This window comes from Hibiscus syriacus, unplaced genomic scaffold (genome assembly GCF_006381635.1).
Source record: "Hibiscus syriacus cultivar Baekdansim isolate YM2019G1 unplaced genomic scaffold, ASM638163v2 tig00012936_pilon, whole genome shotgun sequence".
Classification (NCBI taxonomy): Eukaryota; Viridiplantae; Streptophyta; class Magnoliopsida; order Malvales; family Malvaceae; genus Hibiscus; species Hibiscus syriacus.
Window position 1 is genome coordinate 29,008 of NW_024062295.1, and position 14,170 is coordinate 43,177.

Here is a 14,170-nt window from a genome sequence, read left to right on the forward strand (position 1 = left end):
TCGATCGAAAGCAAAGTTTGAACAGGCTATCAGAGTAAGATTTACGAGAGAGAGATAAGAGATTTGTATTGGCAAGTAAGACCAAGGTGAGTACATGATATTAAGTACAAATTATGTTAGGGAATTAAGACTTGCGATGAGTCTAATTCTGATATTAGGTATACATGAGTATATGTAAATGTCTAGATGTTAAGTACATCTATATATTTAATCTATGTGAATGCATGTATGTGTGATAAAGTATGTGACTATGAGTTATATGATAATAAATTATATGATTATATGATCATAAAAGATAAGAAATATGAGTATCTGTTTATATGAATACAAGAATATGTGATATGAGATATATGATAATAAGATATGAGACTCCACGAGAACATTACATGATATATATGATAAAAATCCATGAGTTATATGCCTATGTGATATGAATGTGTGAATGTGTGATAAACATAAATGATAATGCTCATGTTATGTGATATGAGAGCTAGGGGTATAGTTGGCATGCCAAGAGTCGAGGGTTTTATGTGGTCTTTCGGGATATATATGTAATCCTTTGGAACATCTATGCGGTTCTTCAGGACACATATTTGGTCCTTTGGAATATATATGTGATCCTTAAAGAGTGGTCCTTCGGGATATATATGTGGTCATTCAGGATATTTCTACGTGGTCATTCGGGAAATTTCTACGTGGTCCTTCGGGACAAAATATGTGTGCCCCTAGTGGGAATTTATACGAGTTGTGGTGACAACATATGTGCACAACCTCAATGTACTCACATATCTTTAGTTCTCAAAAGTATACATGAGCTAATAAAGAAATAAAATAAATACACTGAATGTGATATATATATATATGTGTGTGTGTGTGTGTGTGTGTGTGTGTGTGATGTTGTGTGTATTACTTGGTTAATGTATAATATGATGATTACGTACGAATGTTATGTATAAGAGTATATAATTTTAAGTACTAATGATAATATTGGTAATAATGAAAATGATTGTACATGAGCATGTAAGAATGTGTATATGATTTAGTATGATATTATGGTATTTAATGTACATTCATTTTTAAATAGTGAGAGTTTCCATTATTCATTTATATGTATCACTAAGTCTATGACTTAGCGTGTGAGTGTTTCACACGTAGGATCCGAGAAGTTCCAAAGAGAAGATAGGCAGCGGAGATAACGTAACTTCTGCAAAGATCATATCAGAAGAATTAACAGTAGGTTTCCCTGTTGTGTTATATAGTGTTGGCATATATTTAAAGGATTAAATTGTATAAGCTCTGAACAGTTTTTGTAAACATTTTGAGTTGATATATGTAAATTATTCAGTATGTTTAAATATAATCTAATTTTTCCTCTATTTTATATAAGAAATGATTAGAAAAGTTGATGTGACATATCGAACTCCTATTTGGGTTGGATACGGGTTGGGGGTGTTACAGTGTAAAACTCTTTTAGTTTTACACAGATTTAGGACCGTTGTATGAATGCAAATAAAGTATTGAGATTAACAGTAAGAAATGAGAATATATTCATTGGAAAAAAGAGTTAATCTCAGTCATCTATTTTCACTCATCTAACAGTCTTAAATATGTGTAAAACTAAAGATTTTTTCATTGTGCAAGTGAATCATAACTATTATATATATATATATATATATATAATTAGGCTTAATACTCAAATGAGTGTCCAAACTATACCATTTTTGCCCGAATAAGTGCTTATAATATTTTTTGGATCATCCAGGTGCCTAATGTTACAAACGTGACCACTTTAGGTGCCCGAAACGTAACGACCGTTAGTTTTCTCCGTTAAGTGACACATGTCACAATCTGGTAATTTTGATTTTTTTTAAATTAAAAATATTATTATATTTATAAAAAACCCTAATTTCTTTTAAATTAAAAAAAAACCTTAAATCCCTAAAATCCCAAAATCATAACATTAACCCGTCGTTGCCGCCCTCTCTACCCATGACCACCGTCGCTGACGTAGTCTTTGCCATCATCCTAATTATATGCCGTCGTAGTTGCCGCCTATTAGTTGTCGGAATCGCGTGGTTTCACGATTTTCATCATAGAGTTCGTGGGGGTATAAAACGTTGATTCAGCGTCGATCGGTCACGATTTTATAGGGGTTTTGGTCATCGGAGGGAGGTGAGGTCGAGTGGAGCTTCGTCAACGGCAAAGGGTGGCAGTTGGCTGTTGGCGTGGGTTTAGGGTTTGAAATAAAGGTTTTTAAAGATTTGGGGTTATTTTGAAATTTGTGTTTTCTTTTTTTTTTAAATATATATCCTTTTATATTTTTAATTTTATATAATTTTTTAAAATTATTAGATTGTGACACGTGTCACTTAACAGAGGAAATTAACGCCGTTGACGTTCTGAGCACCTAAAGCATTAAAATTTGTAACATTAGGCACCTAAATGATCCAATATAAGCAACTATTCAGAAAAAAGGGTAAAGTTTGGACACTTATTTAGGTATTAAGCCATATAATTATCCAGATTCAAAAAAGAAAAAGAAAGAAAATATTACAGGAAAATTGGTCTTGTGGAAATAAAAAGAGAGATGTTTTATTTGGACGTGGGAGTGGGAACCAATTCAATTTTGGATGTATCTTTGCACTTTGAACTTAGATATTGTGGTCCTTACTTGTTGGTTAATTTACTTCTTTTTTAACTAAACCTTTATTCAGATACTTTGTTGAATATATATTTACGAGTTTTTCCAAACATTTGATATTAATCTTTGTTGGGCTGTTAGCTTGTGTGAAGAATGAAAGAAAAATAAGTTTTATTTGGTTGAAAAAAATAAATAAAAGGATAAAATATATCACTATGAGTCATTCAATTTGAAAACGTTATAAATAAGTCACTCAATTGATGGATTATTACAAATAGGTCACCGGACCATTAAAAATGAAATGGGCGTTAGAAGGCGTCGCTAGGAAATAACTTTTAATGACTTTTATAGGATAAATTACACCATAGGTCAACCAATTATTGGTAAGATTACAAATGGGTCACCTACTTTCCAAAAGTCACACACGAATCACTCAAATAAGCGGAAAAGAAGACACATTTTGGGTTTTAGGATTCTCTAAAATCAAGGGATTCAGTTGATGATGCAAACGGTGGAGATGTTATCATTGATAAGAGGAAGAACATATCCTAAGACAGGGCCTATTTGATTGTTGACAATATAGATCGAGATTTAAGAAGTTTGAAAGTTTTGGGGTGATTCCATGAGTTTTAAGAGAGATTTCATAGAATCTAATGTGATGAATTGAATGAGGAAATTAAGGTGAATGTTATGATAAATTTGTGATTCATTTGCCACCATATACAACGACCAACGACAGGTCGACATAGTGGCACATGACTTAATTATAACAATTAATTAATCGAGTGACTTGATTGTAAGTCTTTGAACTCTAATATTTTTAATGAATAAAATATTCCACGTCAAAAAGCCACCTAATGTTTAACAACTCAATGATCTAGTTGTAATAATCGATTAATTGAGAGACTTATCTCTAACTTTTAAAAACTGTGTGATATTTTTATAATGTTATCAATAATTGACATATGATAAAATATAATCTTAAAAATTATTAAAGGACCAAATTGGTGTTTTAGCTTATAGTTTAAGGATCAAATAAATATCAACATTTTTATTAATGTCATCAATTTAACGAAAACTGATAACAGGGTGATCATCTTGTAAATTTATATATTAATAAAAAAATATGAGGCAATTAAAGTTGAGATATCAGGAAATTATATTTAAAGGATTGTTCCATTAGACGAGACTACAAAGATATGCCCGACATAATACAAGAAAAATTGACGATCTCACGAAGAAATGGACCGATGAAGCAAATATGATCAGATATTAAGAAAATTTGTATTTACTATTTTCAGAAGTATTTTTCGAATCACATAATTAAAAATTACTTTTCAATTATGACGATAATGTTTTGCTTGCATTTGTCAATCGTGTGCCATCAATATCCATCAAAACTGAAACATTCAATGCAATTAAAGAATGGTAGCCGGCCAGGCCAGTCTCTTCTTTACGCTACACACCAGATAAACAATTTTCATAAAAAATAACAGAGCATGAGCAACAATGGACCTAAAATGATCTCAACATCTCCCCTACCTAGAAAAAATGTTCTTTCAATTCCACGGAAAAACTTAAAAAACAAAATTCACAAGGGGGGAAGGCTCCCCGAGCTATTGTTGTACCTAAGCTCTGATAGTGTTTTTATAATTCACTATTATTTAAAAATGTTTTTTCTATAAAAAAAAAAAGCCTATTTTAAGAAACTTTTACCCAAACTTCGTAACTTCTCCATGGCAGTTTGTATTTGCTCTGAAATAGTTGAGTAGAGGCATCTCTGTGCAGCTTCATCTAAAGCCAGTCCATGAGGGGAGATAGCAGGCCATCTTCTTGATGTTGTTTCTGTTGAAGAAAGTACTGGATCATCACGAGACTTTGAAATCGCTGACTGCATCATTTTATGAATATCAAATTCTAAAGGCTCTCCAATCATAATTCTTATTTTCTTATTGTATAATGGAAAAGGAGGCCTTCTGTTGAGAAAATACTTCTCCGGCATCACCTGTTGGAAACCCCCCAACCAAAACCAAACAACCAATCAATCAGGAATTAGTTTGGAATTTATTTCAACATGCAATGCAATCTAACTTTCAAAGAGCCACTACATGAAAACCACCAGTATCATGCTTCTGCTCATTGGTCTAACTATTGCATGTAAAAGACACCATCCACAAATCTGTTGCTTATTGATCTAAATGTAAAGACGTCATAGAACTGATTTCTACCGACATTCGCCCATTTTTGAATAAAATGATTATACTGGGTTGAATGAATCAAATGAATTTAGCACGGTCACTAACCATGTCTGTACTCTTCACTGATATTGGCATATGGACTGGCTTACAGTCTGCCTGTAGCATAGAGAATGTTTTATAGTACTTAATCAATTCTAGGATTCCAACTGTCAGAACGAGTGTTTCGTCTTCAGTGATGAGATTTTCCAAAAACAAGGACAATAACAGTACACAAGAACATCAATATGGTGCTTTCAACCAACAACTCTAGGCTCTATGCGGCTATGCCAAAATAAAAAACGTAAAAATGTAGCATTGGCATGAATTGAAAGAGAGAGAAAAACTGTTTTGTTTTATAAGGGGTAAACCTCAAATTTACACAAGCACTTTGATCCATATAAAATTTAATATGATCATTAATTTGGTGCAATCATACACGTGAAACTTTGATTGTGGTTCAAGTGTACACATTTAAAGAAATAAATACATCCCTTTATTTTCATATTAGATAAATGTAATTATTTGTGTATACAATTTGTAAAACATAAAATGGTGCTACGCTAGTAGTGGCATTAATGGTTTGTTTGTTTTTTTTATAGAATAGGGAGACCTCATTAAAAAAAAACCCTCATACTCAACGAAATATGAAAGTTTCGTCGAGCATTGGAAGGAGGAAAAGAGTGTCTCATAAATTTTATTGAACCATTGAAAATTACAACTTAGATTACATCAGAAGCTTACAACCACAAGAAACCAAACGATACAAAACCCCCCATATCTAAACCATAAGGCCTACACACAACCCCACTCATCCAATGCCTTCTTTAGCCAACTTATCTGCCTCCCAATTTGCCCCTCTAGGAATATGCCTGATCATCACATCTTTATCCCTAATAAACTCTAATATTCCATTCAACAACAAACACAACTGATTCGGACAACCCCCAAATTATTAATCCAATTAACCACAACAAGACAATCACACTCAACAATAAGTCTTCCTTTGCCACCCCACTGAGAATCAAAGAAAAGATTCAAACCCCATTGAGAATCAAAGAAAAGATTCAAACCCTTTATAATGCCCCTCTAGGCATTAGTGGTTTGTTAAAATAGAATGAAACCAAATTTTCAAGTATAAAATTACACAAAATCAAAGTTCATGTATCACCCACTGCAATTTTGAGATTTATCCCTTGTAATTAATATCTCATTGTTCTCGCCTACTAAGTTTCAATAAAATCCTTTTATTTTCGAGTCATGCTTTTGCAGTAAATTTCATTTGGTCGACAACTATAGTAACATATCAATAGATTAGGTAAAAGCCCTATCTTTTTTTATGCATAAAAGGATTTTATGAGAAAGAAAGAAATGTCCATAGACCCAGGAAATTAATCCTTTAATCTAATCTTGTTACTATGAATCTCCCAGTGCCTGCTATTACTGCATCAAAACAAGACCCAAATTAGGAAACCAATTTTCGGAGAGAGTTTTGGTCAAACTGGCAAATGTAGATCAGATATCACAGTTGGTTCATTTATGCAGAATATTCACAATCAAAGTCCAAACAATGTCCCTCCATAGGTTAGGTAAAGACATCTTTTTCATGCATAAAAAGAGTTCATGAGAAAGAAAGAAACGTCTACAACCCAGGAAACTAATTCTACAAGCTCCGCAAACAGAATTCATTCAGATGAAACTGAATCTGGAAGGCAAATGTCAACTTATGAACGATATCTAACCTCTTGAAAACCACTATGAACCATAGGAAGAACTATAGGAGTCACATGGGAACGAACAATCAGACTAGCAGTTCCCCATTTTAATCGTCTTATGGGTGCATCTTCTTGGCATACTTTACCTTCAGGAAATGTATGTAACTGCCAATTAATAATAGAAAAAAATTAGGAAGCTTAAAGCCATGATGTAGTCATATTTAAGAAAGGAATCTCAATACAGCAACACAAAACTATTTATAAGGTTTAAAACCACTCTTCAAACAAAATAGTGTACTCATCAATGAAGGTACAGAAGCTCAAGTAATTCTTGATCTCTTAGGAGTTTTCTGGTAACATACTTTAATTCAAGGGGTGAACACAGCAAAGTCAATCCAAGTTCAAACCGCATATGGAATCCAAACCTTAAACCACATCTGTAAGCCATCTAAAAATCAATCACTAAGAAGTTCTCAATTTCAAATGTTTAGATCTGAAGTAATATTTTATATCTTTCAACAGGTACTACTGCCTAATACTAACAGTATACCCAAAATGTAACAACTTACTGGCACTAGTACCATTTCAAGAACTACTTATATGCTTAAAAGTTAAAACTACCTTGAGCAAGAGATAGAGTAAAAACAAAATAAGGCACCGGGTCAAAATTGATCAGCAGAAAATGCAAGTTGCTTCCTTAACAGCTAGTCCGTTGTGCTACCACATCTAGAAAACCAAAACCAATGTTCTAAACAAACTGCAGTGAGACACTAAACAAGTCCCCCTTGTCTTTCAACTAAACAAACATACATAGTAATATCATTCATCACTTCAAGCTATATCCTTTGTCTATGGGTTCAGTTCCTTTTAAAGTTAACTTCTTGATTTATTCCCTTGTGAAAAGGCTCTATATCTTCTTCTGATCTCAACTATTAAAGAGCTGAGAAAAATTCAACAATCTCATGATATAAAAGATTGACCAAAATTTCAAAATAACAATAGTACAAATTTAGGTGAAATACCCAGGCTCCATTGTTTAAGCATTGAAGAGCTTCATTCATGTGTTCCTGATAAATTCCACCACCCCTTGTAATAGGTATGCATTTACCTGTACAATTTACTATTTCAGAGTAAACCCTTACTTTATAACTATCAGGTCTTTCAAAAACCAAACCAAGTTGACAGAAGATTTCTTCATGTGCATAAAAGAAGGTTTTAGTTAGTAGTATTAATGATGAAAATTCACAACTCAAAAGGAATTTCCAACAAGACCTAAGATAAGTAACTATAATATGTGAAAGAATGATTGCTAAACACGGATCAGTAAGTACAGCCAGACGAAAAAGTAAAATTTATGTGCAAGTGCTAGAATTGGTTATATTTTGAACAAGATCATACCCATGAAAGAGTAAATCAAACCAATATCTTTCGACCAAAGCCTGTCAAACTCGACTGTCCTGGAGGTGAACTGAGCATTCACTAAGTAAAGGGAATCTGCAGAGTGGTGGTAGACAGAGAACCTGAATTGTTGTCTTTCTTAGCTTATGCTAACTTATCTTTCCAGCCTAAATGGTAACTTACGAATCTAAATAATATTCTTGAACTTAAGATGGATTTATATGTAAATTCAATAATAATAACTAATTTGTAGTGTTATGATAAATGACAATAGATTTTCTTAAGAAGAAAGATAGATAAGTAGATGAGTTGCAACACCGGTGGGAAAGAAGGCATACCAAGTCTAAAAAAATAAGTGAATAAAGAATTCTTAAAACAAATGTCTTCAGCAGCAAGTGCCCATCGTGCCAATTTGGCATCCACGGAGGGGAAGCCTTTGAACCCCCAAAGAAGTGGATCATCCAAGCTGCAAACCAAAGCAAAACAGATGACAATATGATTGCTGATCCACATTAAAATAAAATAAAATCACATTCGTAAATGATGAAGAGAGAAGGATTTAAGGGTGGGTGCACCCACGTAGACATGTGATTGCTGACGGTGAGAAGTGGAATGCCAGGGGGTCGAGAGCGGACGAGACGAAGGAGCGTATCGACATTATGAACGGAGGTGGTGTTGAGAAGATTTGCAACCGCCTTGGCGAATGCACCCACCGCCAAAAACACCATCTTCCTTGGTATTCCTCCCATGTGCTTCTCCCTGCCCGCCCATTCCATTTTCCTTCCCATTAATTTCGGAGCAGACTGCAACCGCCACAGCAGCCGCAGTCGCAGGTCTTAGGTTTCCTTTTCGCTTACCTCTTCTAGAAGCCAATCTCTGTGGAAAAATTGTAGAAGAAAAGAACGGTCAGGTCGATTTTCATCTGGAAATCCAATTGCAAAGTAGGATTGGGCTTGCAGGCCCATAAGCTTATGGATTTCTTAATTGATATATGAATCAAGTTTAGGTTTACCGAGGAATAAGAATAATGGGTAAATTTGTTCTTTCATTTTCGTGTAAATCAAATTTACGTTTTCATCGAATAAAAATATTAATAGTTAAGCATTAAAAATTAAAAGTAATAATATAAAATTAAAATTACTAATATAAAAAATTAAAATATTTATTTAAACATAATATTCTAAGTAAAATATATTTTTAAATTTATAAAATATATAATTTAAATTAATTTAAAATCGCTTAGCATTACAATATGAAATAAAAAATCTAAGTAATTTTAAATTGTTAATATAAATTATTTATAATATTCAATTTGGATATATTTAACATATTTCAGATATTATAAAATAAATTTAAAAAATAAAATTATGGTATATCCAAATAAACATTACAATAACTTATATATTTTAACTTTGTAATTTAGAATAAATCATACTAGATTTTATCACACCTATAATATAGGTGAAACTATATTTGATGTAAAAATATATATTTTTTAAAATTTATTTAACGAATAATTATATATCGGGTAATAAAAAGTTTTATTTGTATTTTTAATAGTTTTGTGTTTAAATTTTAAGCAATAAATTTTAGTTATTTTATTTAAAAGTTAATTGTCTAAATTGTACTTACTTTTTATTTATATATATATATATATATATATATATATATATATATATATTTTATGTTAAATTAGATACCTAACGTTTTATTACGTAATAGTTCTCAGGTTAATTTGTTATGCTTATTAAAAATAATTGTTATCTCAACATGGGGAAAACTGACCCTCCAGCTCGGAACCTTTCGAAATACACCGTGGTTATTCTAAAGGTTGACGCAACAAATAACTCACCCCAATGTTTGATGATCCCTCAAAAGCCTCCTGATAGTGCCGGACGTACCCGTGACCACAATATGTCCGATTCACCTCTCTATCAAGTCATGCAGACCTCTGTGGTGGTTTTTCATCGTGCTTCAGAGCAGGTTGCTTCAACTGCAACCTTCTATGTTGTTGGACTGATTCTCAGGTCTGCTCTTTCATTTTATCTTTTAATGATTAAGTTTCTTGTATGGAATGTTCAGGGTTGTGGCGACCCTAAATTTCTGGCTACAGCTAAACAGTTTCTTCGTGACAATAAGCCTGATGTTGTTGGTTTTGTGGAGCCACGAATTAACGGTTTCAAAGCTGTTCCTGTTATTACTTCTCTGGGGTTTCCAAACTCTCATCGAATTGAAGCTTTAGGTTTCTCTGGTGGTAGATGGCTCTGTTGGCATAAAATGGTTTGCATTGATGTTCTTTCGAATCATTTCCAGTTCATTCATTTTCATGTTCTTCACAAAGGAAGTCAGCTTTCCTCTCTTGCCACTCTTGTTTATGGTAGCCCGTCTGCTTCTAAGAGGAAATTTCTCTGGCATCATCTTATTAGTTTGGCTTCCTCTATCAACTCCCATGGGTAGAGCAGCAGAAGAATGAACTGATATAATGAATCCGAGTGCACCACACCGAACCAGACTGCAGTCTTTATGATGGCAATGCCCAGAAATGGGAGGATAACATACCGGAAAACGATTACTCCGATCACCAGTGACTTGCTGATACCAGCTTGTCCTTTCAAACCTGATCGATATCACTCAAAATTTCAAGTTAAACTGCGATATCGATATAGACCAAGCCTAACATAAACACTTACCTCTTAAGGTTTCCTCCGACTATCAGGGTCACAATAGGGATGGCTGCGTCCCTGCGAATAGAACGTTCAAACCGAAACCGGATAAGGTGAATGTAATCGGCTTAGTGAATGATGGAAATTATAGATGATGGCATCATGAATACCCCAAGAGATAAGCAGATTCTTGAACCACATGGAGGGGAGCATTGCCACCGATTACTAGATTTCGAGTTTGGGGAACTAAACCTATAGCGAACCCGACAAACTGCACAAGGAAAGCAACAAGGCCGGTAAGTTAGTTGGTCACAAGTCGTAATGTTTATGTTTGTTGTTAGTAGCAATTAGCATGAACAAGTAATTAAAGCGTCCAAGGAGAATACCGCGGCGGTAGTTGAAGGTGCGAATACAGCCTTCAAATTGAGTTTTTGAGAAATTATCCTTTATACTGCCAGGCCTTGTCGAAATCTGATACCTGCAACAGAAACACACAAAGAAATCAAATTGTGATCCAAGATGAAGATGTGCAGCAAGGGAGATCTTCCAGATATATATATATATAGGAGCAAGCATGTAACCTTGACGGTTCCCTTTGATTTGGCGCATGCTAATGACAATTCATGTGTATACAAAGAGATGGAGCAATCTTTGGACGGAAGAAGCGTGTCAGAGTAATTCTATTGATCACGTGAAGTCGGCAACGGCGAGCCCCCAGGGCTATTAGACTTGATAACTCTAGTTGAATTGTCTCCGTTAACTCCATTGTTGATCTTTGCTGAGGAAACTCGGATTATGTTGTATACGAAGGACCATAAGTAAACAGCTCCAATCTGAAGTATCATCAGATGACAAGCTGTTTGAGACAATTAATGGCTTCGGCTATGGCCAAATTAGCTAAAGATGTTAATCAAAAGCAGGTAATTAAACATATATAATATGAAATAAATGATTTAGTTATTATACCGCCATTCCATACGTATGGCAAATGTCAGGAGCTCCAAAGGGGCCCTTCTCCGCACAGATTGCTGGAACTACAATTAAGGGTATGTGTCCCACGTTCCCTGTTTTAAGTAAAAAATTAACCCAAAAGATAGTTATTTGGGACTGACATTCCGTACATGTTCTGTTTGTATGACTTAATATGCATATACGGTATACCTGCTGCACAGCAACTCAATATAAGACCTCTTAGATGTTGAGGAGCTTTTGTGGTTTTTATTAGTACCCATCCTATTGCTGTGCCAAGAACAAACGTCATCAAGATATTGAATGGCATGAACCACCTGCATATTACGATATCGAATCGAAAGAAGAAAGATCACCCTAAACCCGAAACAGAACACTTATGCTACTAAAAAAAATGATTTGAGTGCTGATCAGAATGAACTCACAACATAACAATGCTGTCAAGGGTAACTGTTTTGGCCAAGTTGCTTGAGACCAATGCAGGATTGAACACGAAAAAAACAACCTGATCATCCAAAATTCTCAGTTATGAAGTTCCTCAGATTAACATAATCATTTCCATGTTAATTTTCTTACATTATTCAGTTGCTTCATTGCGTTCTCCCCCAAAACATCTATACAATCCAAGGCGAGAAATGAACCGAGTACTGTAACCAGGAGCACCTTCAGAATCGGCATAGAAGCAACCACGAACAAGTCTAGGATCCTCATCGTATCGAACGCCTTTCTTCTTCAGTCCTTCAAAATTTCATGGGAGACAACAAGAGTCGTAGGAACAATATTCGAAAGTAAAGTTAACGAGTTTGAAGGTGAAAGAGGAAGAGAATGGAGTCACCGGCAGCTGGTGTGGCCCAGTGGGGCAGTGGCTCAAGTACGAGAAAATGTAATGTTAGTTTATCTTCATCGATCCGTGTCGTTCAAAGATAATTAAGCCCTCCTTCCTGTCACCTTCCTCGTGTTTTAACTTTTTAAACTCTGCCTTGTACTGATCTGCTCATCTCTGGTCCACAGCTGCTCATTTCGCACTGCAATTTGCATGGAGATGGCATCTCTTAGTTCCTCACTTTCACGTGACAAACATATACTTTTCAGATTGTAATGTTTCAACTGTATTAGACCTTTTGTATAACCATCATATTCCTATTGCATGTATCAGCCAAACTTTTAAAATTTTAGAAGGGGACGGACTTGTATAATTTTAACGACGAATACAAAGAAAATATCAAAAATATATATTAATTTAAAAATGTTAAAGGAACGACTATCCTCACTCACCCTTCGATCTCATCCCTTTTGTATCTTTTTCTTCCTAAAGAAAAAGGAAAGTTCGCATTCCCGTCCCGGTTTCATGATCCACCCCCCTACTTGCAAAAATATCACATACTCAGTTACGGTATGTATAGCCATAACAGCATCCTGGCCGCCTTCAGAACAGTTAAGAAACCTCTACTTGATATATATCATTCGTCAGTTGATTGCCAGTTAGCCATTTGCCTGGTCTAATCATATAATGCTAAAAGTTGATTTCAAACCTTATCCATCTCACTTTCGTACAGGATGCATTATTTTATGTTAAATAATGAATTTATAAAATTTTAAGGGACGAAAACATATTATCAATAAAAAAGTTAAAATAAATTAAAATTATATAAAAAATTAAAAAATTTTTAAAAAAATACCGCCTCATCGATCCTCTCGGTCTATCCCCAGCTATGATAGAAATTGTCCATGGTTGTGAAAAAGATTTGTATGGGGATGGACAGATACATATCTATGTTATAGGTGGAAGGAGGCAAGAACCTCTCAAATTTTAATGGTTTAATTACCTCTTACGTCACTAGTATTTTTAAAATCACTATAATTAAATTTTTACTCCGCCTAGAGTTTTCTAATATAATTGTATTATAATAACTTTTAAGATCATAGTAATATTATAATACTACAATATAATAAAAAAAATTATATTACGATTTTTACAATTTAAAACTATTTGATAATATTGCAATATGTTATATATTGCACCGCAAACGCTACAACAAGCTTCTGAATAATTCAAAGCGTGAACTCTCATAAATAAACATTCAAATATTTTTAATATAGCAAAAACAAAAAATTGATGTTGAATATTAATAAACAATAAAGTGGTAGCATTTGATAATCTATAATATTAGTTTTTTTTAAATTAAATAAAACACATAAAAGAGTATATTAATATTAGAATATTAAAATATTATTGCAAAAATATAAAAGTGGTAATTTGAGGGTGTTACCGAAGCAAATAAATTGAGGGGGTATTATTGGGTTGGGGCTTAGGCCAATAGTTGCTTAAAGGTTCGATGCATGGACGTTGTTGTTTATTAATAATATTAATTTGATATTATTTTTATAAATTATTTTAGATTGTTTGGTTTAAAGTTTGAATATTTTGTTGTTAAAAATATATTATTAAAGAAATAAAATACTTATTTTAGATATTATTTTTAAAATATAAAGAATTGATGATATATATGAAGATAAAAGAATAATGTTATTTAAAGTTGTCTTTGTTAA

General features: G+C 33.5%; 1 protein-coding gene, 1 long non-coding RNA gene and 1 pseudogene across 4 annotated transcripts; all 3 read right to left on the reverse strand.

Annotated features, from left to right (window-relative positions):
* Positions 1-4,330: 4,330 nt before the first annotated feature.
* LOC120205744 (N-acylphosphatidylethanolamine synthase-like) lies at positions 4,331-8,922 on the reverse strand. 3 transcript variants are annotated; one of them, XM_039205571.1, is made up of 5 exons: positions 8,568-8,921; positions 8,327-8,454; positions 7,613-7,698; positions 6,618-6,755; positions 4,331-4,486 (listed from the first exon to the last, which is right to left on the reverse strand). In XM_039205571.1, the coding sequence occupies exons 1-5, from the start codon at positions 8,774-8,776 to the stop codon at positions 4,436-4,438; spliced, it is 612 nt and encodes a 203-aa protein (XP_039061502.1). In that variant the 5' UTR covers positions 8,777-8,921; the 3' UTR covers positions 4,331-4,435. The 3 variants fall into 3 exon arrangements, with proteins under 3 accessions (XP_039061502.1, XP_039061500.1, XP_039061501.1); XM_039205569.1 differs by having other exon boundaries at positions 4,331-4,646; positions 8,568-8,920; XM_039205570.1 differs by lacking the exon at positions 7,613-7,698 and having other exon boundaries at positions 4,331-4,646; positions 6,618-6,736; positions 8,568-8,922.
* A 1,304-nt stretch (positions 8,923-10,226) lies between these two features.
* LOC120205739 lies at positions 10,227-11,623 on the reverse strand (annotated as a pseudogene).
* Positions 11,624-11,649: 26 nt separating this feature from the next.
* LOC120205753 lies at positions 11,650-12,096 on the reverse strand. Its single transcript, XR_005524048.1, has 3 exons — positions 12,046-12,096; positions 11,813-11,937; positions 11,650-11,715 (listed from the first exon to the last, which is right to left on the reverse strand). It is a non-coding gene; the product is annotated as an uncharacterized LOC120205753 (long non-coding RNA).
* Between the last annotated feature and the right edge of the window lie 2,074 nt (positions 12,097-14,170).

Coding starts and splice junctions, on each gene's coding strand:
- LOC120205744 (XM_039205569.1), bottom strand. CDS start 8,776: ATGGGAAGGAAAATGGAATGGGCGGGCAGGGAGAAGCACATGGGAGGA. Junction 7,699..8,326: donor CACTTATTTTTTTAGACTTG/GTATGCCTTCTT, acceptor TAAATTGTACAG/GTAAATGCATACCTATTACA. Junction 4,647..6,617: donor TTCATAGTGGTTTTCAAGAG/GTTAGATATCGT, acceptor GGTTTCCAACAG/GTGATGCCGGAGAAGTATTT.